This window comes from Bactrocera neohumeralis, chromosome 5 (genome assembly GCF_024586455.1).
Source record: "Bactrocera neohumeralis isolate Rockhampton chromosome 5, APGP_CSIRO_Bneo_wtdbg2-racon-allhic-juicebox.fasta_v2, whole genome shotgun sequence".
Lineage (NCBI taxonomy): Eukaryota > Metazoa > Arthropoda > Insecta > Diptera > Tephritidae > Bactrocera > Bactrocera neohumeralis.
In genome coordinates, this window is record NC_065922.1 from 69479741 (window position 1) to 69504754 (window position 25014).

The window sequence follows — 25014 nt, forward strand, 5'->3', positions numbered from 1 at the left end:
AAAGTCAGCTTTCTCTTGTTAACCGTTACTTCGTATGTGTAATCTATGCCGCTGGCTAATAACGGCTGCCTCTCCTCAGATAACTGCAAATTTCTGAACGTAGTTCGGATATACTCTTCGACTGTTATCTCTACGAGTAACTTGTTGGAATCTCTGGAAACCCAACAACTCAAAAATGGACAAATAAATTAAATATCCCAGAAGACTGGAAAGAGAATTACAGTCTTTGTTTCGTCGCATCTAAATACATAACTCATCTGGTTTGTGAAGAAATCCCAAATTGGTTAGTCAATTACCGGATTAATAGTTCAACAAACTATTTTCCTACCCCGTCCATATCTAACCTCTTCTTTTAATTAATAGAAACAGTCACCTCTAGTAGACATCTGACTTCTGAGTAATTTTCGAGCCTTTTTCTAACTTCACTCTTTCGGTGGTAACTAATGATAGCGTAAATATAGCCTTAATAGGCAATTACTAGTTCTTTTATCAGGATTTTTAAGAAATTCTGTTGAAATGAGCGAACTCTGTCGTATGGATTCGTGGAATAGCTAGCTTATTCGAGACAAGTTTGAAATTGAATGAGAAAATTATTGATTTGTAGTTTCAATGAACTTTCTATCACACTTAGCTGCACGCTATCCAAACTCTGTCTGGACGAAAACGCCTCTGTAGATAATAGATTTTTTCTAAAGCTTGAAAGAATATCATCGAACCAGCACTTTGGAAGCTGTGTATCGAAATACGTGTGAAACTAGGAAAGTCTTTCTGTTTAGGGACCGACAGGAGAAGGTTATTTACACTTCGTAGTTATAGTTTGTATTTATCCGATTCAGCTGGCCAATAACGTATTAAAAATAAACAAATAAACAAATGAAGTGAAAGTTGAACAAAGTTTTAAAAGCGAGTAAAAAGTTGTGAAAGTGAAATTAAAAAAAGAATCAACGCTGAATTAATTCAGCTAATTAAAATTACAAACAATTTTTCCCGAAAAACATCATAATAAGAAAAAAATATGCCACAGCGTTCACCATTCGCCATACAAGAGCTGCTCGGCTTGAGCAATTCAGCCGCAGCAGCAGCTGCAGTGGCCGCAGCCGTCGCTAAAACACACGAACCCAGCGAAAGCGGCAGCGCGCTGAAGGACCACGACACGCCGTCTGCGAAAACAGAAGAAACTGCTGTTACAGCGACTACTGACGGCACACCGCCACCCACGACAATAACAACGCGTACACCATCGCCCAATCAGCCAGCGTTGGCTGCCAATAGCAGCAGCAGCGGCAGCGCTAGCAGTGCAACCACTTCATTAAACACGACCGCAACTGTGGGCACCAGTGCGCCCGCACTGTCGGCGTCCGTGGTCACCACGGCTGCAAATGGCAGTATTGCAGCCGGGCCGTTTAGTGTTGCCGCCGATCAGCAACAACAGCAACAGCATGCTGCACAACAACACCAACAGCAACATCATCACCACCAGATGACAATGGCTGCCGCTGCTGCCTCACGCATGGCCTACTTCAATGCACATGCCGCTGTGGCAGCTGCATTTTTGCCACACAATCTAAGTGGTGGCGGTGCTGCGGCTGCCCAGCACACTACCAATTTGCATGCATTGCAGCAACATCACAATCATCATCATCATCACCAGTTGCAACTGCAGTCACATCATACACACGCACATCCGCCGCATCATTTGTTGCATGCACAGGGTAAGTGGCGATTTGTGTCCTTTGAAATATGTATTATAATGCAATCGATTGAAGGTATGCGCCGTTATGCGTCTTTGTAATTTGTAATAAAGATATCCTTGAATGTTTGCAGGTTTCTAAATTTTTATTTTTATAAATCTGTTGAGACTTACGGGTTACCTTGCATACGTAAGGTTTGAAAATTAGTTACCATTTATACCCGAAAGTCGGTTGGGCTTAGAGTTAACTACCACTACAGTTGCGCTAAAGCAGAGCCATGAGCTTTTTTGAATTTTGAATACATCTATAGTCTATGGTATAGCCTCTTCCCTCACAAATATGTCGGAGTGGGCTTTAAACCTCAACTGCTGGAATGGTTTTAACCTACCAAAGAAGCCTTTCTAGTTATTTTTGGATAATATACAATTTTCAGCGTTGTTTTGCTAGGAGTTTCACTTTGTTTTCTTTAATTTTTAAACACTTTTCATCGGTTTAATCCTTTTCATCCGCTTTGCTTATAGCACCTCACGTCTAAAAATCAGTGTTCCAGCATATCTACGAATTTTTGTTGTTTTAGGCTCATCTGTTTGGATAGTTTGAATAGTTTGCATAATAAGCCCTAACCATTTTCATGCTTTCTAATATCGAAGCGACGGGAATTTTGGATCTTTAGTAACAGCTGGATAGATAGATTGAGAGGTGAACTTACTAAAACGTTTGTTTTTTCATTTGAACTAGTCACCTCTATGTCGGTGTGGGAACTTACCTCCATCTGAGTTTAATAGCATCTTATCCGTTGAGAGAATTGTTTGCAAAGGGTTAAGGGGCCAGCTAGATCCTAACACCGTTGAAAGTGTTTACTAGGACCTCAAAAACAATATCTGATTATTAAAAAAAGACGAATTTATAATGAGTTTCAAAAATTGGTATATCTCACTTATTTCATACAAACTGGTCCCGCACTAGATATTTGTGGGGCCCCACGATATGAGACGCTGGAAGAGTTATCAGAAACCTATTGAAATTCGTTTCTTATGAGCTACATAATCTGACCATCTAGCATCGCTGAGTACCAAAATTGGTCTAAGCGTGCGTACCAGAGTAATCTGACCTAAGCTATTTCATACAAACCACTCCTTAAGGGCTGCAATAAAAAGACGTTTTTAAATTTTATGTGATTATATACATACAATTTAGTCGTTTATTTTCTAAATATATTATTAATTAAATATTTAACAATTATATAATACATACATATGTATGTATATTACTAATATATTTTGTAGTATTTTATAATAAATTTAAAGCTACCAACTTATTAATAACTATAAATATATATTTTTTGGATCAAAATATTTTTGAAAAATTTGTTTATTAATTTTTTTTGTAATTTTAATAATTATAAATTTTTCCTAACTTTTCTGTATATTTGTACATATTTTAGACCTTCTTTTTGAAAAGATTCGATTATCACATTTTTATGATTAAATAATTATAATTTTTTCTATTGAGGTATATTTTTCCTTAATTCCCCTAATTTTTCTAACACCTTTTTGATATTTTAATTACATTTATACATTTTTTTATTTATTTTTCACAAAAATTCTTTTAAATATAAATGTTTGATTAATTAATTGTTTTTAATATGTTTGTACCTTGTTTTGTTTTAAATTTTCTTGCTTATAAATTATTTAAAAACAAGGCTAGACCCCAACAAAAAAAATAAAAAAAATAAAACTTTAGACATTTTTTACAATATGTTTTAAACATTTTTTAATTTAATGCAAATTATTTTTTCTTGCTGTTCCGTTTTTTGCTTAAAATAATTTTAGTTTTCTTATTTCACTTAATTTTGTACACTCTTTTTGGCATTAAAATTTTTGATATGTGTTTTAAAATTTTGTTTTCCACGTTTTGCTTATAAATTATTTTTGTTAGGTTAGGTTAGGCTAATCTGGTAGGCCAATAAGCCACGCATAGACCAGTTTGGTCCTTTGCGATACCAGATGGAGTTCAGTTGCTGTTATTATTTTTGTTTATTATTACATTTTTTATATATTTTTTGTAGATTTTCTATAAACGTTAAATATTCGATATGTGTACATATAAAGTTTAAATTGTTTGTGTTTTTTTCGCTACTTATAATAAATGAATTTTTGGTGGTCAGTACCAAATGTGTATTAAATTTTTCATATTTCCGTATAGGTATAAATATATTAGTTTTTTCTTATTTTTCCTGAACATATTGTTATTATTGTTATAATTTTTTAAAAACTTATAAACTTTTTATATTTTTTTAAACTTTTTTTTTTTATTTTTATTTTTTTTTTTTTTTTACACAAATTTTGGGGATCTTATTTTATTTTTTACTTTGGTTTATTTTATTTTTTTACATATTTTTTTTTAGTTTTGTTTGTGTTTTTGTTTTCTTTTTTCGTTTTTTTTTGTTTAATTTCTTTATTTAATTTTTTTGTCTGTTTGTTTTGCACAATTTTTTGCAATATTTTATACATTGATATGTTACCTTAAAGACAATGTAACTAAACTATTATTATTTTAACAGCCTTTTTATTTTATGATACATTTACTTTAACATCTTTTTATTATTTTTTTTTAATTTATTTTTTAAAATTTTATATATTTTTGTTAAATTTTTCATATTTCCTTTTAAAAATAAATATATATAAAATTTTATTAATTTTTCCTAAACCATCTTATTATTATTATTGTGATAATTTTTTAATAACTAAATTTTAATTATAAATTTTTGATTTTTTTGGTTTATTTTTTGTTTTTTTACTTTTTATTTTCTTTTTTATTTCAATCTTTACCTGTTTGTTTTGTAATATTTTAAACATTGATATGTTACCTTAACCACAACATACTAACTTTATTTCCAACTAAATTTTACAAAACTGTTAAGGTTTATTTATGTTTAGGAAAATATTTTTTTTGAGTTGTTATTTCTATATATTCAATTGAAATTATTACTTTCTAAGTTACACGAAAAAATTTACTTGAGATATTTTAAAAATATCGAAGATTTCCAATGGTTTAACACATTTTCATTTTTAGAAGCCATTTTTGGCTTTTATTTTCTATATAGAAACTCTTAAATTATTTATATTATTATTTAATATATTTATAATTATTCAACAAATAAATTCCCGAACAACAATTAAAAAAAAAAACAAAGAAAACAAATTTCAACAACTACCCTAAAAACAACCAAAACAATTATTAACTTATATACATACATATATACATATATATAGTATATATGCATAGACAGATATACAAATGTATGTATATATATGTATATCCATATGTATAATATATATGAAACATATTTTTTAAATATTTTTTTTTTCACTTTTACACAAAGAACTTATCACTAATAATTATTACTATATAACGTTAATTTAGTCCCTGAAAGACAATTGTTGACAGTTTTTTGAAAGTTTATAACCTGAAAGCAAACGAAATCAATTGTGATTAAAAATATTTAAAAAATCGGATGATTTTATGTAAATATGCTTTGAATATCGCTGCCTTGCATGCCATTTCGCTATACATATGTATAACTACCATAAAAGTTTACCTGTCAAACTTAGTAGCTTAGGCTATACACACAGTGCAGTGGTGTTCAGTAAGTAACACAAATGTGATTCATATATGGAACGAACATCGTAAGATTAGTTCTAATATAATAACTCAAAAATTTATTCAGAAAATCACCAAAAAGAATATTATAATTTTTTAGCGATTTCTGCTTACTAATTTTCGTTTATTTTAAAAGGCATTCTAGTCTAGATTTTTCAAAAAATTTAAAATCCTTAAGAGTTATAAAATTATTTTTAATTATTTTTTACCTAAAACTTATCATATTTACCATGCTCCCAGCTTCACTGTGTGCAAAGTCTAAATAACAGCTATATTTTATGGAAAGCTGAATTTAGAATATTTATTTATTTATTAAATTATATATAAAAAAAAATAATACTACTAGTATACATACATATATAAAAGGAGCAGTAGCTACAGAGGCTTTCAGCTCTGAGGTTAGAATAGTTGTAGATATTCCCATACGATTTCTCCTGAGCTACTATAAAATACAATAAGCTTGATAGAAGCTGTTCTCTCTGAGGCAAGTCTTTAACTATCATTCAGATTATTAGAACCGGTTCACTTGAGAAGCTTCTCGAACCGGAATTTCGTGGAGCGGTTGGTCGTTATTATAGTTAGTTTATAGATAATGGTGACAAATGAAGAAAACAGGGCATAGTGAATAATATAAAAATATTGCTATATCATCGATCAGCTGCGTTGAGGATAGGCAGAAACTCAGTTAGATATACTTAGGTTTTATTTTTGGTTCGATTTACTTCCGAATAAAACTTTTGTAGCGATCAGTATTGAACACATCGGATTGAACATCGACAGAAATTCAACAAAACATTATCAAAAACATTAAGTGTTGGATTTGGTTGGGTTTACTTTGGAAAATCGCACTTCAAAAGTTTTTAATACAATCGAAGTAAATAAAAATTATATAGATACCTGACAGAAAGATATACGCGGATCGCTTGCTGCTAAAAGCTTTTATGGCCGAGATGAATATTTTAAGTTACTGTATATAAATTAGTGCTCTTACGTCAAAACATTCTTAATATGTATGTACATATAACATCAAAAATGTGACAGATTGTAACACTAGGCTCGCCAAAGAAAAACCTACGTACGAACTTTGTTACGATTTTGCACATGAGTCACCCTTTACTTCTTCCAAAATGTTAATTGGTATTAATTTTATAAAAAACTGAGGTGTAACAGACCATAAATATATGTATATGTATGTATATGTACATATATATCTACCAATGTCTAAATGACTCAGTTCGCCAAATATTCGCTAAGTAAAATTTAATTTGCTTTGTTTTTTTTTTTGCGAACACCGATTTTGAATGTCACTATTAAATTTTAAGCATTTCTGACAATCACCAAAAATGATTGCAAGTAATTATTTGCCAAAACGAGTACAGGAAATTTGCAGACATACATACATACATACATATTTATATATGCGACATTGTCGTTTGCGTACAATTTTTTCACACACTGATTAAACAAATTAATAACGAAAGATAAACAATGCAAATGAATAATATGAAAATTACTTAAATCATGAAAGCAGAGCGTGGAAAAAAGTTAATTTAAAAAATAATAAATTATTGAAAAGTCAACGAAATCAAACGGAAGTCATAAGCTAAACAATAAAGTAAACAGAGGAGCAAAAGAAAAATAGGAGAAAGAAAAAACAGCTGTTTGTTGCATGACAGAGTTGCTTAGCGAAAGAGTGGGAGCAGTATTGTGGTCGAAAAGGTTTAAATTCTCAGCTCGACTAAGGTGACAATGAAATATTTAAAACACTTGGCGCATTAAATAAAGAAAAACAAATAAAACAAAAGCGGCAAATTAACGAATGCAAAAGAAACACTTGAAAGTACAACAACAACAAACACAAACATTAAATATATGTATGTATCTGCATGTGCTGAGTGCCGACAGTTGGAGAGTTGAAGAAGCGCCGAACGTAGCCGACAGGGAGTTGACTGAAATTGAAATCAGATTAATCCATTCGTACGCTAATTACTTGCAACAGCAGCCGGACGCGCCTACGAGGGCAGTTAACCGGCTGTACAACAACAGCAGCGCGCTTACAATAACACTCACATTACGGTTGACGTTGTGTTGACCGCTTATGCTGGTGATTACGCTGTTGTCTGTCCGGCGTTGGTGTTGGCGGTGAGTGTATGTGGCGCGAGTATTGTTGTCGCCTTGTCGTTAAAGTCGTATGCTTTGTTGTTGCAAAACATGACAAGCATTTTGCGTTCGTGATGTATGTATATCTATAAATATACAGGGTGACGAGAAGAATGACAAAAAATTGTTTAAATATGAGCTAATCTCTAAATTCACTTTAGCGCACATTTTTAGTGATTGAAGGTTATCAATGAGAATACAGTGGCGATAAGGTGTTGGTAGACATGAACAGATGAAGAACAGCTTGCTTGAGAGACTTGATGGTATTGATTCCAATTAGTAAAATTCGGCGGTAAAACTTTGGGTGGGATTTAATATAGTTGTTGTTGTTTTAGCAGCAGATTTCTACCGAGTTGACAGACTTTGGCCATATAAAACTCCGGGTTCATTCCGGTTACGTAGATCCGATTGTCGTAGGTGTATATAATATTAATATAGTCTTACTCCGTGGTAGCAGAAATGTAAAAAGATCAGCAATCCATTCACAAGCAGAGAGAATGACGCTTGACTGGGGAATCTACAATGAACCAGAAGTGGAAAAGGTTGTAAGTGTCAGAAGGTTCCGCTCCCAAAAGTCACTTGTGACGCCGTAGAGAAACCACAGCACACAATCGTGTGAAATAGCGCAACAGTGAAGAGGCCCTCAACTACAGATAGGAGTAACAGGATAACGAAAAAAAATATCGAAATATAATCTTCAAAAAGTATTTTTGAGACTTGCACATCGCGCATTTAACTTTCTCTCACCCTGTACATGACTAAGCAACGTCTCGTCAAGCTGACTGTCTCATTGCCATTGTCACTACCGACTGCTGATTCTACATTAATGTCGTTGTGCGTTTAATGAGTATTGCGATGGTACATACAAACATACATATTCGTGTACTCATTGAGATTTTGTGACTTTGTAGCTAACTATTCAACCGCCCACTCACCCAGCGGCAGCACCGGCACTCAGCTGGCTTGTCGGTACGCTTGCTCGTTACTAAGCGCCTGATTGACTACCAACTCATTGTTATGGCTACTACATATGTATTTATTTTTTAGCCGTTTAAGCGCTCAGCTATGCAAAATAAGTTACTTGAGCCACGTATTTATTATGCTGACTTTGTGGTTTTTAAGCTACCTGTTCTTTTACGCTCCTCAAATGTGTATTTCTCCACAGTACCGTAATTTTTATGCCTTAACAAATTTAGTACCATACTTAAGCAGCTCCTTGTGGTGTTTAAAAAATTTAGACGACAACGAAAATAAACTCCATTTTCAATTAAGCTGGCCAAACACTCAACGAAAATCTCTCTTGTTGCTACTCTTTGTTTATTATTCTAGTTACGACGGCATAATTAAGCCAAATAAGCAGTTATGACAATATGAATATTAAGTGAAGTGTACACGAAGATAGCTAGAATAGTATTAAATATGTAAAGATGCGAGAAGTGCCTTAGATAATGTAGAATGGCGGATGACAGCGTTCCGTAACGCGAAGAGCAGATTACGAAATCCGACAACGAGCTCCTAATAAGTACGTTTAACACCTGCTGCATGGAAATTCGTCAGCTCTTCAAGATGTAGTTATTTAGTTCGAACTTTAGTTTTGATAATGCCAATTTACGTTCTATTTGTCCAACAGATATGGTTTAAACGTTATTTTACCGTGAGAAACGAGTCCAGTTTTCGTAAAATGGAAGTTTCTAAGAACTCCTAGTTAGAATTTTCTCACCTCCACCTTGATAGATTTATCAGCCGGTAAGCGTCGACATTTTGGATTGCTATTGTAGTTTCCTTAACTTGCAAAAAGTCTAGTGTGTTTAGGATGGTACCTGCTGACGACAGCCTTACCTCATGGCGCTCAAAAGCATAACGGATCAAATCAATGCGTTCATTATAGCCTTGAAAACCAGACATTTTCAGTACCAATTAGCAGTGTGGAATGGACCCACTAACCTCTTTGGTAAAGTTCGAGGCTCATCTACAACCTCTGCCGTACTTTGGGTTCAGCCCCCGGACACTGGTATTTGACTCACTGGCCCCGTTCACCCGGACAATCGGTGAACGAACCGGCGAAAATCTGTCCTTAAGCAGTATATTCGGTGTTTTTTCCATTGATATGGCCACCACCACACCTAAACTCCAAGCATTTATAGTTTCTAAAATTTTCCTCTCGCCCGCTCTAACTCAGACCAAGAGCGACCTTGCAAAAGAGGAAGAAGGTCATCCGCATAGACACAACACTTACAGAGTGGCTTGAGCTGCCCAAGCAGAGAGTCCATCATAAGATTCCAAATATATGGACAAACTTCGATCTTCACACTCCCATTCATGCCGACTAGAGAGGCCTTTCTGTTCGAAAAGTAACACCGCCAAAAAGTAATTTTCGGACAGCCAAGCTCTTCCAGTCGTTGCACCACGAGATCCCAGCTTAGATAGTATCTGAAATCTTAAGGATTCCTTCAGAAATATCAGCTTTTCGAGGCATAGCTTTCGAATGATATACTTTCATACTTAATGCTATGTCAGCGTCGTGCATCCTCGGCTAAATTTTGAATTAACAGTTGTTTTAATATTCCACTGTTGCCTTCAAATAATAAGTGACTTTTGCTTTAAATCTTCATTTATTAGCCTGTTTGTCAGAGTGATGAAAGGGGTTCGACAGTGGCAGGCTACACTCCCTACAAACACATTGCAACTGCACATTGAGTGGCAAGCACACTCAATGAACTTCACTGGCGTCAATCGACAATAGCCGTAGTGTGACTCGTGCAACAAAAACAAAAAAACCGCGTCACCTTGTATGCATTGTGTACGACAATGGACGGGACACGCTATGACATTTGTTTTTTAGATGGTGCTTAAAGCTACTTAAAAGTATGTTGCATGCAACACCAACCAATAATGCCTGCATCAATTGTATATTCGCGCAAACTGGAAGTCCATCAGTCAGTGACATATCAAAGGGAAATTAAATTTGACAGACAAGCGCGCTAATTTCGCGGTTGCACTGCATAAATGCGTTTGTTTGTGTGTTTGTATGTATGTGTGAGTGTATTTCAGTGCAATGCGCCTTAAGTCGCTGTCGTTAAGCTCGTCAATCTGCGTTGGTTCGATGAGGGCAATGCAAAGCTGCAACCAGTTGTGCGGATCTTGAGTACAAATACGCCTTTGTTTTGTGGTGTTTAAATGTTTTTGTCTAAACGAAAAAATAAGTGAAAAATGTAAAATGAAACAATGCCGAGCTAATGGAAGGGTTGAAATTACAGTCAAATTGTATTATTATTGACTTTCGAAAAGCTGCCATCAGCTGTGTGCGGCTGTTTGGCAGTATTTGAATACGAATATGCAAGAATGGGTCTCAATAGATCCTAACTCTTAAAGATCTTAGTGAATCCTAAAAATTACCAGAAAATACCGATTTATTGTAGCTTAACTGTGATGAAACCATGGAGAACTGTGGAATCCAACAGCGCTCGATCCACATTGGCCAATGTCGAACGAGTGTATAGAAACATCTCCAAAGCCGTCTGTTGTTGATCCAATTCCAATTTTAATGACGCTTTTGCTTTGTCCAAAGCGCACCTGTTTACTATCGGCGAAGATTTACAGCACAGATTTTAATATTTTTGTTGATTAAACCAACAGTTCAAGTACTGACTGTCAACACCAGAAAGCCCGTATAAGATCGTGAACGGCACAAGGTTAAGAGCGGCAGCAAGACACAGCGCACCAGTTTACTTACTAGCTGAATGAAGGCATTCAAACTAAACTTAATATTTTTGTCGACGATACCAAAATATCGATAGTTGACAAACTGCAGAAGTGAATAGGATCCTGTCAAGCTCAGAGTAGCAATAAAATCTTCAAATTGCGCAGTCTTAAATTACCTCGTCACTGGTAGTCAGCAATTAGCAACACTTTGCAGAAAACATAAAGTTGGCGTTGTTGGCTAGTTAAATGACAATTGGTCGGACGGTCATAAACTATGCCACACAAATATGGTCGCATAGATCCAGTAGAATGTAGTTTTCTCAGCTACAAACCTGTTCAAACACAGTACTCAGTATACACTCTTGTTGTCTTTTAAGTAACACCTTCAAAATGAAGCCTTAAACCCGCAGTCGCGGATCACAACGAAATTCTTTTCAAGCAGTTTCTGCTAGGGCGCCTTCATGGAAATCATCATTTGAGTCATCTACTTGTAGCTGAACTGTTTCCCAGTTGCAATAGAGATCATTCCATCAATACATTCACGGCAAGAAGCATTCCACTGAGCAGACCAGTCTTCTAAAACTTCGCCGACTTCTTCTGAGCGAATGGCATGCTTGGAGTCAAATTCCCACAAAAAACAGAGGAGCTCAACATCGTCGGACACAGTCAGTTTCAGTTAGGCAGTAAATGCCGTTCACACAGTAGCCTATAACATCTTCGTTGATTTATTTCCGGTGAACAGCGTTCTTGAAGTTACACCGCCGGCCTTAGCAGAAAAAGCGCTCCGAATCACTCGTGAAACTTGAGTCAACCTCATGCAACTTCGTTCAGATTATTTTAGTAGACTCAACTTCTACTTCTTCAGAATAAAATCTGACAAACTCAACTATATCTTGCAAGCAAAGGATCCCCGCATGACCTAGCCAAATCTTTGCTTGTCCAAACCCATTCATTTAACAAACCTTTGCTTGTCCAAACCCATTCATTTAACATTCCTGTCCTAAGGTACAACCGCGTTGAAATAGGTAATTCAGGCTTAGATTATGGCTACAACAAAAACGAGAGTTTAAGAATAGTTTAGAGTTTTTGTCTTCTGGAAAAGGATGTTACATTAATACTTCAAAAATATTTATAATTTTGTAAGTCAATCGCACCTAAAATACATGTCTTTACTTAAAAATTCCTCCAGCGGTTTATTGAAATTTTATTGCCCCAGTTTTTAGCTCTGTCAGTTGGCGTCCCTTCCTTTTGCCACGTAACGCACCACAACAAAGTTCATATCTAAATGTTAAGTACTATTCAGGCCGTTAGCGTTGGCAGCAATTATATGAAATTCGATACTCCATCATGTTTTCAAATATTCCTTTCATACTCGTATTTGTTGTATTTTTTTATTTTTAACACATTCCAACTTGACAAGCATAAAGCGTTATTTGCTAATTGCTGACTACTTGTACAAGTACAACATCAAAAAACTGGGGTAAGTGACGAGTTAATTAAAAACTGATTAATGCTAAACAATGCCTGACGAAGGTACGCGGAAAAGGAAAAGAAGTGAAAAAATAAAAATAAAGAACTAAGTGAGTGAAATAAAAAAATAAGAATGGGTGTAGTGTGGCAAGCGCAAAAGTGTTGAAAGAAAATATAAGCAAAATGAAACGCTTAAAACCAGTAAGCTTTGCCTCAAGCTTGCATGAATATCCTTCAAATGCTTTCAATAACTACATGCTAACTATGCGCAGCGCCGCCTGTCGCGTGAATTTCACGAGAGGACGATCAGCCGTGCGTGCAATACACTAACGGGATCGCTAACTGTGCTTTCTGCAGCAGCTAAAGCAATTAGAAAACAGCAAGCAAACAAAAAAATTAAAAAAAAAAGTGAAAACACTTCGAGTTTCTAAAATTATTATTTTTTGTATGCAACACTGTGTCTGCAGACCACCCAAACACCAGCGTGGCTGTGATATTTCCAAGTAAAGTTGTCTGCCTCCATTGCGGCTGTTTGACGCTTGACGCTGCCAATTGACGTCAACCTTTTGGCCGCCAAGTAAATGAGATTCTTTACATGTATTTGTGTGTGTGAGTGCGTGAGATTGAAAATGATTGATAGACGTTTTGACGCTGGAACTACAAATGAGCGCTACTTTCAGACAGTCCGATCACAAATATATCTACGTAAGTGCAGTAGCTGCAATTCTTATGATATGAATGTTGTAGAAATGATTGCATAAATTTAAAAGTCTAGCCAAGAAGAGGAGATTGCTTGTTGTAAAACGCCTCGATGAATTTCTATGAGAACTTTGCATCGATAGCCAGGCTACAATTGGGAGACCGAGCATGTCTTTGGAAGTAGTGAGGAAGTAGAGATGACGGCTGTCAGAAAGCGACTACATGTATACTGAGCTCCAGGTCTCAACGGAATTCCGGAAAACGAAATAGCTGATGAGGTTGCCAAAAGTGACATCTATTTGGCTACCAAATCAGTACAAGAAATACGAAATTCATTGAAAACGACACACAATAAAGTTTCCGACAGGGCGGACAGACGGTTCAGAGTGAGATGGAATACCTTAAGGAAATGAAGGATCGTCAAGCTTATACACAAGAGCCCCGTGAAACACACGCATGCTTTTTACTGACCCTAATGACTAGCCACAACCACTGGTATCAGTGGGCTGGGCGATATACACGCAGAAAGTGAAGGGAAGTAGACATGAAAGATACACTGCAACACTTTCTATGTTACTGTCCAGCCTTATCTCGAACTCGTCTTAGATATCTAAAGGCAAAATCGTTGATATCCTGTTTGACGAATACTTTAGCTGAAATTAAACTGAACCTGCATCTGGCATTACTAAATCGTCGAGTTGAAAACGACGTATTTACTATATGAATTCGCTGGGCTGTAACGGACCAAAGTTTTCTGTGTCATTGCCAAGCGTTTTATGGATTCGATCAAAAAGTTTTGTGTCTTGCAATCGTTGGGAACGCATTGACTTACGGTACATATTTCTTAATCATTTCTTAGTGGGTTTTTTTTTCATATTGGATTACATTACCGATCTCTATAGTAATGAAGAACCATATTAAGACATGTAATGCCTTTTCGAAGATCTTTTGTATAAGTGATGTATCTATGAGCAGCTACTTCATGTCCAATGGGTGTTACAGAGAAGTGTATTTCTCTGTTTCTTTACTGGCTGCGCTGAGCACAGAGCACATACAATGTATTTGTTGTGACCTACTCATTTTGTAGACGCATTCACTCAAGTATCCACTCGAGTTTTGTCGATTTTCGTGCTTAGAATCTCAACTTGATTTTTTTACCGTTTACTTCGCTTTATATGAGCGTTGACTTATTTAGTATTTAAAAGCAAAAAAGAAGCTGGTACTTCTATAATGCTAATCGATTTCGGACTACATAGCAATAAAGTGAAAATATTTTTTACCAAAGTAGCAATTAAAAAATCAGATACATATGTATTTTTTTTTAATTAACAGTATCTCAAGTGTTAATTCGTGTTACTGGTTTTTCATTTTGATTTCATTTTTGGCTTATTAATTAGCTTTACTTTACTTCAATATGGACAATTCGACAATTCTGTATCGACATTGGTACTGTCAAGTTAAATCATTAAAAGACTAAATATTTATAAATATAAAGGTCTGAAACCTTTCTTAACCCTGGACATGCCTTGTTAATCGATTCGACTAACAATCATCTTGTTTTGATCCAACGATAAAAAAAAATCCAACGAGGTAAAGGCGTCAGTTACCAGCATAGAATCACTTAAATTATGCCTTTTATATATTTGGATTGAATTTTTCTTATATTTTTTAATATATTTTATGTACGCATTTGCTAACAAACTTTCAAAGAAAATAAAAATATAGTGGCTCGTTATAAACTACCCTTTTAATTTCATCGACCTTTCGCATGCCACTTGAGCCCACAGTCAAGCATATCAGAATAGAAGTATTTGTTTCCTCTTCTATTAAAAAATGCACTTAAATTTTTGCTGGCCTAATTAAGGTTTGACATTTCACACCTCAAACAATCGCAACGAGTTGGCTGTCGTGCATACGTTTGCCACTTGAATTGTGTTCTTATCCTGACTATGCAGTCTGCCGAATACACGATGGTTGAAATATTATTTTATTATAAATTTCCAATCGAAATATTATACTTTAAACCTTAAGCGATTGAGGCACCTATGACACGCTATGCAAGCAACAAAGCTAAGAAATAGTTGAAAAAGCTTTGAATGAAATGAAAAACTTATTGTTGAAAAGCGAAACGACACAAAAACCTTTGTTAATGAAATTTTCTCAAGAGCTGAAGTCATAAAGTCAGATATTTTAGCCAACTTAGAATATTGTAGGACCTTAATTTTATCAGGAAACAACGCGAACATGTTGATATATAAATGTAGTTGGGAAAGCTTTGAATGAAATGAGAAATCGTTTACTTTAAAACTGATTGAACTTGCGAAACGCGCCCTAATTGTGGCAAATGAAGCCAGAACTCCTCGAAAATCCATTCAAACCTTGAATTTAGATTTTTTCAAGCGTGCTGAGACGTCAGGTACACCTTAACTTTACAGGGTCTATCGGTATGCCACTAAGAAAACAGATTGGCTCATAAAATAGTTAGTGAAGATGCATAATTTTCAAACTAATTCATTGTTCTTTTCATATTTCAATTTTACCGTAGTTTAAGTTATTTCAATTAATTTTTCTTTGTGTGTTACTTCAATTATCTGGCTATGCTCAAAATATGCAATAAAGTGCTGAAACCGCTATTTAGCATGTTGCCAAGTTTTCAATTAACCAAATTGAACAATTGCTGTGAAAACGGCTATTAGGCATGCTTCTCAAATATCAAAAGAAAATAAGCTTTTAAAAATTTTTCATTTCGCTTAATTTCAACACACACTAAGTGTGTTTATTATTTTAAAAATCATTTCCTATCTTGTTAATTTGTTTTGTGCGTGTATGCTATATGCATCTGAATCTGTGTATTGTGCTTAAATACCGTTATACAGGATGCGCTATTTTGTTATTATTGCAGCAGCAGCAAACTTTCGTGGAATAATTTTGTGGCCAAGTTGAGAGTTCTTCGTCGTATAGAAATCTGGATCCGTTGCGCATGTCTACCCGAAGTAGCCCCCCTTTGAAAAGCCAGCCAGATCTCCACACTTGGCCGCCTTGACCACACTTAGAGCGGTGTTCGCCAGTAATGCTCGGGCGATTAACCAACTCAAACGAACTTAAGTGACTTCGAGTTTACCATATAACATAAAAAATGACACACCCTGTATGTATATGCAAAATTATACTTTGTGAACTGTCAATTTGTCAATAATGTTACTAAACATTGAGTGGTTGTGTTTTGACACCTGAATATCTGTAGCCTTATTGATCAAAGACCCTGATATGAAATTAAAATATGAACAGGAAATAGTTTTACGAAGAAAATATGTAAATAAATTAAAGTAAATATAACATAAAATAAAACAATACATATTAATAAATATTTTCTCTTTACAGGTTTTCCACAAATTAAAAGCTTTGGCATACCCGGCGGCTGTTTGGCAGGTAAAATTTTTTTTTTTAGTAAAATTTGATATTACAGCAGCAAATCGTAACATACCTTTTTTGTGTAGTATAGTCTATAGGTAATGTTTACTTACATTTTTCAGATGCACTTGAAGATCCTCCACATCTAAATCGAATTTGTTAGGGTCCTCATTTGGTTTGAAGATCTCTAGATCTAGCAATTCGTGGAACATAATTATAAGTCTTGAAAATATTTTCATGAATTTTGTACATATGCTCACATATCCTGTTTGGTCTAAGCAATTATGCAATACTTCCTTCCCATATCTTACGTTGAAGGTAGCTGGATGAATATATTTCTGAAATAGTTTGTTAATCGTGTTGGGTCAATACATTTTTCGAATATTTTCTTTGGTTTATTCAATTGGAATGAGGCTTGGTAAATATATTTTCTAAACTGTTGTTTAGCCTGATCTGGTCTAAACATATTCTAATTATTACACTTCTGGAATATTTGTGTAGGCTTTTCTAGTTTGTCTTTGATGTGATCAATACACTCCCTGAACTCTTGTATAGGCTGGTCTGGTGTAAACTTAGCCTGGTCACTACGCTTTCTAAACATTTATGTATGTCCGTCTATCTACACTTCTTGAATATCTACGTGGGTTCTTCTAATTCGAATGTGGTTTGTTCGATACATTTCTGCAATAAATAGATTTGGCGTGAATTTGCTTTCATCCACATATCTTTGGTATAGGTGTTCTATTTCATCCGTTGAACAATATACTTATCTATACAATAGCTGCACATGCGTATTCCTATATCCTCACCTGTTAGGAACAGATTTCGGTTCATGCAGTTATAGAATACTTACATCATATCTTTCGAGGGTACTGTTTTTTGCTGACTCCTCTATCTTGAATATTTGTGTAGGCTCGTCTGGACTGAATTTGGTCTGATCAATACACTTCTTGAATATTTGTGTAGGCTCGTCTGGACTGAATTTGGTCTTGATCAATTCACACTTCTTGAATATTTGTGTAGGCTCGTCTGGACTGAATTTGGTCTGATCAATACACTTCTTGAATATTTGTGTAGGCTCGTCTGGACTGAATTTGGTCTGATCAATACACTTCTTGAATATTTGTGTAGGCTCGTCTGGACTGAATTTGGTCTGATCAATACACTTCTTGAATATTTGTGTAGGCTCGTCTGGACTGAATTTGGTCTTGTCAATACACTTCTTGAATATTTGTGTAGGCTCGTCTGGACTGAATTTGGTCTGAATACACTTCTTGAATATTTGTGTAGGCTCGTCTGGACTGAATTTGGTCTGATCAATACACTTCTTGAATATTTGTGTAGGCTCGTCTGGACTGAATTTGGTCTTGTCAATACACTTCTTGAATATTTGTGTAGGCTCGTCTGGACTGAATTTGGTCTTCTCAATACACTTCTTGAATATTTGTGTAGGCTCGTCTTGGTCTGACAATGAATATTTGTGTCTCGTCTGGATCAATACAATACACTTCTTGAATATTTGTGTAGGCTCGTCTGGACTGAATTTGGTCTTGTCAATACACTTCTTGAATATTTGTGTAGGCTCGTCTGGACTGAATTTGGTCTGATCAATACACTTCTTGAATATTTGTGTAGGCTCGTCTGGACATTTGGTCTTGTCAATACACTTCTTGAATATTTGTGTAGGCTCGTCTGGACTGAATTTGGTCTTGTCAATACACTTCTTGAATATTTGTGTAGGCTCGTCTGGACTGAATTTGGTCTTCTCAATACACTTCTTGAATATTTGTGTAGGCTCGTCTGGACTGAATTTGGTCTTGTCAATACACTTCTTGAATATTTGTGTAGGCTCGTCTGGATTGAACTTGGTCTGATCAATACACTTCTTGAATATTTGTGTAGGCTCGTCTGGACTGAATTTGGTCTGATCAATACACTTCTTGAATATTTGTGTAGGCTCGTCTGGACTGAATTTGGTCTGATCAATACACTTCTTGAATATTTGTGTAGGCTCGTCTGGACTGAATTTGGTCTTGTCAATACACTTCTTGAATATTTGTGTAGGCTCGTCTGGACTGAATTTGGTCTGATCAATACACTTCTTGAATATTTGTGTAGGCTCGTCTGGACTGAATTTGGTCTGATCAATACACTTCTTGAATATTTGTGTAGGCTCGTCTGGACTGAATTTGGTCTTGTCAATACACTTCTTGAATATTTGTGTAGGCTCGTCTGGACTGAATTTGGTCTGATCAATACACTTCTTGAATATTTGTGTAGGCTCGTCTGGATTGAACTTGGTCTGATCAATACACTTCTTGAATATTTGTGTAGGCTCGTCTGGACTGAATTTGGTCTTGTCAATACACTTCTTGAATATTTGTGTAGGCTCGTCTGGAGTGAATTTGGTCTGATCAATACACTTCTTGAATATTTGTTCGTCTGGACTGAATTTGGTCTGATCAATACACTTCTTGAATATTTGTGTAGGCTCGTCTGGACTGAATTTGGTCTGATCAATACACTTCTTGAATATTTGTGTAGGCTCGTCTGGATTGAACTTGGTCTGATCAATAATATTTGTGTAGGCTCGTCTGGATTGAACTTGGTCTTGTCAATACACTTCTTGAATATTTGTGTAGGCTCGTCTGGACTGAATTTGGTCTTGTCAATACACTTCTTGAATATTTGTGTAGGCTCGTCTGGACTGAATTTTGTCTTGTCAATACACTTCTTGAATATTTGTGTAGGCTCGTCTGGACTGAATTTGGTCTGATCAATACACTTCTTGAATATTTGTGTAGGCTCGTCTGGACTGAATTTGGTCTGATCAATACACTTCTTGAATATTTGTGTAGGCTCGTCTGGACTGAATTTGGTCTGATCAATACACTTCTTGAATATTTGTGTAGGCTCGTCTGGACTGAATTTGGTCTGATCAATACACTTCTTGAATATTTGTGTAGGCTCGTCTGGACTGAATTTGGTCTTGTCAATACACTTCTTGAATATTTGTGTAGGCTCGTCTGGATTGAACTTGGTCTGATCAATACACTTCTTGAATATTTGTGTAGGCTCGTCTGGACTGAATTTGGTCTTGTCAATACACTTCTTGAATATTTGTGTAGGCTCGTCTGGACTGAATTTGGTCTTGTCAATACACTTCTTGAATATTTGTGTAGGCTCGTCTGGACTGAATTTGGTCTGATCAATACACTTCTTGAATATTTGTGTAGGCTCGTCTGGACTGAATTTGGTCTTGTCAATACACTTCTTGAATATTTGTGTAGGCTCGTCTGGACTGAATTTGGTCTGGTCAATACACTTCTTGAATATTTGTGTAGGCTCGTCTGGACTGAATTTGGTCTTGTCAATACACTTCTTGAATATTTGTGTAGGCTCGTCTGGACTGAATTTGGTCTGATCAATACACTTCTTGAATATTTGTGTAGGCTCGTCTGGACTGATCAATACACTTCTTGAATATTTGTGTAGGCTCGTCTGGACTGAATTTGGTCTTGTCAATACACTTCTTGAATATTTGTGTAGGCTCGTCTGGACTGAATTTGGTCTGATCAATACACTTCTTGAATATTTGTGTAGGCTCGTCTGGACTGAATTTGGTCTGATCAATACACTTCTTGAATATTTGTGTAGGCTCGTCTGGACTGAATTTTGTCATGTCAACACACTTCTTGAATATTTGTGTAGGCTCGTCTGGTGTAGGCTCGTCTGGACTGAATTTGGTCTGATCAATACACTTCTTGAATATTTGTGTAGGCTCGTCTGGACTGAAATTTGGTCTGATCAATACACTTCTTGAATATTTGTGTAGGCTCGTCTGGACTGAATTTGGTCTTGTCAATACACTTCTTGAATATTTGTGTAGAATATTTGCTCGTCTGGATTGAATATTTGTTGGTCTGTACACTTCTTGAATATTTGTGTAGGCTCGTCTGGACTGAATTTGGTCTTGTCAATACACTTCTTGAATATTTGTGTAGGCTCGTCTGGACTGAATTTGGTCTGATCAATACACTTCTTGAATATTTGTGTAGGCTCGTCTGGACTGAATTTGGTCTGATCAATACACTTCTTGAATATTTGTGTAGGCTCGTCTGGACTGAATTTGGTCTGATCAATACACTTCTTGAATATTTGTGTAGGCTCGTCTGGACTGAATTTGGTCTGGTCAATACACTTCTTGAATATTTGTGTAGGCTCGTCTGGACTGAATTTGGTCTTGTCAATACACTTCTTGAATATTTGTGTAGGCTCGTCTGGACTGAATTTGGTCTTCTCAATACACTTCTTGAATATTTGTGTAGGCTCGTCTGGACTGAATTTGGTCTGATCAATACACTTCTTGAATATTTGTGTAGGCTCGTCTGGACTGAATTTGGTCTGATCAATACACTTCTTGAATATTTGTGTAGGCTCGTCTGGACTGAATTTGGTCTGATCAATACACTTCTTGAATATTTGTGTAGGCTCGTCTGGACTGAATTTGGTCTTGTCAATACACTTCTTGAATATTTGTGTAGGCTCGTCTGGACTGAATATTTGTGTCTGGACAATACACTTCTTGAATATTTGTGTAGGCTCGTCTGGACTGAATTTGGTCTGATCAATACACTTCTTGAATATTTGTGTAGGCTCGTCTGGACTGAATTTGGTCTGATCAATACACTTCTTGAATATTTGTGTAGGCTCGTCTGGACTGAATTTGGTCTTGTCAATACACTTCTTGAATATTTGTGTATGCTCGTCTGGACTGAATTTGGTCTGATCAATACACTTCTTGAATATTTGTGTAGGCTCGTCTGGACTGAATTTGGTCTGATCAATACACTTCTTGAATATTTGTGTAGGCTCGTCTGGACTGAATTTGGTCTTGTCAATACACTTCTTGAATATTTGTGTAGGCTCGTCTGGACTGAATTTGGTCTGATCAATACACTTCTTGAATATTTGTGTAGGCTCGTCTGGACTGAATTTGGTCTGATCAATACACTTCTTGAATATTTGTGTAGGCTCGTCTGGACTGAATGTGGTCTGATCAATACACTTCTTGAATATTTGTGTAGGCTCGTCTGGACTGAATGTGGTCTGATCAATACACTTCTTGAATATTTGTGTAGGCTCGTCTGGACTGAATTTGGTCTGATCAATACACTTCTTGAATATTTGTGTAGGCTCGTCTGGATTGAATTTGGTCTTGTCAATACACTTCTTGAATATTTGTGTAGGCTCGTCTGGACTGAAAATTTGGTCTGATCAATACACTTCTTGAATATTTGTGTAGGCTCGTCTGGACTGAATTTGGTCTTGTCAATACACTTCTTGAATATTTGTGTAGGCTCGTCTGGACTGAATTTGGTCTTGTCAATACACTTCTTGAATATTTGTGTAGGCTCGTCTGGACTGAATTTGGTCTGATCAATACACTTCTTGAATATTTGTGTAGGCTCGTCTGGACTGAATTTGGTCTGATCAATACACTTCTTGAATATTTGTGTAGGCTCGTCTGGACTGAATTTGGTCTGATCAATACACTTCTTGAATATTTGTGTAGGCTCGTCTGGACTGAATTTGGTCTTGTCAATACACTTCTTGAATATTTGTGTAGGCTCGTCTGGACTGAATTTGGTCTGATCAATACACTTCTTGAATATTTGTGTAGGCTCGTCTGGATTGAACTTGGTCTGATCAATACACTTCTTGAATATTTGTGTAGGCTCGTCTGGACTGAATTTGGTCTGATCAATACACTTCTTGAATATTTGTGTAGGCTCGTCTGGACTGAATTTGGTCTTGTCAATACACTTCTTGAATATTTGTGTAGGCTCGTCTGGACTGAATGTGGTCTGATCAATACACTTCTTGAATATTTGTGTAGGCTCGTCTGGACTGAATTTGGTCTGATCAATACACTTCTTGAATATTTGTGTAGGCTCGTCTGGACTGAATTTGGTCTTGTCAATACACTTCTTGAATATTTGTGTAGGCTCGTCTGGACTGAATTTGGTCTGATCAATACACTTCTTGAATATTTGTGTAGGCTCGTCTGGACTGAATTTGGTCTGATCAATACACTTCTTGAATATTTGTGTAGGCTCGTCTGGACTGAATTTGGTCTGATCAATACACTTCTTGAATCTTTGTGTAGGCTCGTCTGGACTGAATTTGGTCTTGTCAATACACTTCTTGAATATTTGTGTAGGCTCGTCTGGACTGAATTTGGTCTGATCAATACACTTCTTGAATATTTGTGTAGGCTCGTCTGGACTGAATTTGGTCTGATCAATACACTTCTTGAATATTTGTGTAGGCTCGTCTGGACTGAATTTGGTCTGATCAATACACTTCTTGAATATTTGTGTAGGCTCGTCTGGACTGAATTTGGTCTGATCAATACACTTCTTGAATATTTGTGTAGGCTCGTCTGGACTGAATTTGGTCTGATCAATACACTTCTTGAATATTTGTGTAGGCTCGTCTGGACTGAATTTGGTCTTGTCAATACACTTCTTGAATATTTGTGTAGGCTCGTCTGGACTGAATTTGGTCTGATCTCGTCTGGACTGAATTTGGTCTTGTCAATACACTTCTTGAATATTTGTGTAGGCTCGTCTGGACTGAATTTGGTCTGATCAATACACTTCTTGAATATTTGTGTAGGCTCGTCTGGACTGAATTTGGTCTGATCAATACACTTCTTGAATATTTGTGTAGGCTCGTCTGGACTGAATTTGGTCTGATCAATACACTTCTTGAATATTTGTGTAGGCTCGTCTGGACTGAATTTGGTCTTCTCAATACACTTCTTGAATATTTGTGTAGGCTCGTCTGGACTGAATTTGGTCTTGTCAATACACTTCTTGAATATTTGTGTAGGCTCGTCTGGACTGAATTTGGTCTTGTCAATACACTTCTTGAATATTTGTGTAGGCTCGTCTGGACTGAATTTGGTCTGATCAATACACTTCTTGAATATTTGTGTAGGCTCGTCTGGACTGAATTTGGTCTGATCAATACACTTCTTGAATATTTGTGTAGGCTCGTCTGGACTGAATTTGGTCTGATCAATACACTTCTTGAATATTTGTGTAGGCTCGTCTGGACTGAATTTGGTCTGATCAATACACTTCTTGAATATTTGTGTAGGCTCGTCTGGACTGAATTTGGTCTGATCAATACACTTCTTGAATATTTGTGTAGGCTCGTCTGGACTGAATTTGGTCTGATCAATACACTTCTTGAATATTTGTGTAGGCTCGTCTGGACTGAATTTGGTCTTGTCAATACACTTCTTGAATATTTGTGTAGGCTCGTCTGGACTGAATTTGGTCTTGTCAATACACTTCTTGAATATTTGTGTAGGCTCGTCTGGACTGAATTTGGTCTGATCAATACACTTCTTGAATATTTGTGTAGGCTCGTCTGGACTGAATTTGGTCTGATCAATACACTTCTTGAATATTTGTGTAGGCTCGTCTGGACTGAATTTGGTCTGATCAATACACTTCTTGAATATTTGTGTAGGCTCGTCTGGACTGAATTTGATCTGATCAATACACTTCTTGAATATTTGTGTAGGCTCGTCTGGACTGAATTTGGTCTGATCAATACACTTCTTGAATATTTGTGTAGGCTCGTCTGGATTGAATTTGGTCTGATCAATACACTTCTTGAATCAATACACTTCTTGAATATTTGTGTAGGCTCGTCTGGACTGAATTTGGTCTTGTCAATACACTTCTTGAATATTTGTGTAGGCTCGTCTGGACTGAATTTGGTCTTCTCAATACACTTCTTGAATATTTGTGTAGGCTTGTCTGGACTGAATTTGGTCTTGTCAATACACTTCTTGAATATTTGTGTAGGCTCGTCTGGACTGAATTTGGTCTGATCAATACACTTCTTGAATATTTGTGTAGGCTCGTCTGGACTGAATTTGGTCTGATCAATACACTTCTTGAATATTTGTGTAGGCTCGTCTGGACTGAATTTGGTCTTGTCAATACACTTCTTGAATATTTGTGTAGGCTCTTCTGGACTGAATTTTGTCTTCTCAATACACTTCTTGAATATTTGTGTAGGCTCGTCTGGACTGAATTTGGTCTTGTCAATACACTTCTTGAATATTTGTGTAGGCTCGTCTGGACTGAATTTGGTCTTGTCAATACACTTCTTGAATATTTGTGTAGGCTCGTCT

The 25014-nt window shown here is 36.0% G+C and overlaps 1 protein-coding gene across 3 annotated transcripts in view; it reads left to right on the forward strand.

The window, feature by feature from the left end:
- LOC126759000 (homeobox protein aristaless) overlaps positions 1 to 25014 on the forward strand; it is a 311849-nt gene that overhangs the window by 183161 nt on the left and 103674 nt on the right. For 2 of the 3 annotated variants that reach the window (XM_050473516.1, XM_050473515.1), the window contains exons 2-3: positions 837 to 1712; positions 16767 to 16814. In XM_050473516.1, the coding sequence (XP_050329473.1) occupies positions 1016 to 1712; positions 16767 to 16814 (745 nt within the window). In that variant the 5' untranslated portion in view covers positions 837 to 1015. The remainder of the gene's footprint in view (positions 1 to 836; positions 1713 to 16766; positions 16815 to 25014) is intronic. The other variant, XM_050473517.1, reaches the window with a different exon arrangement.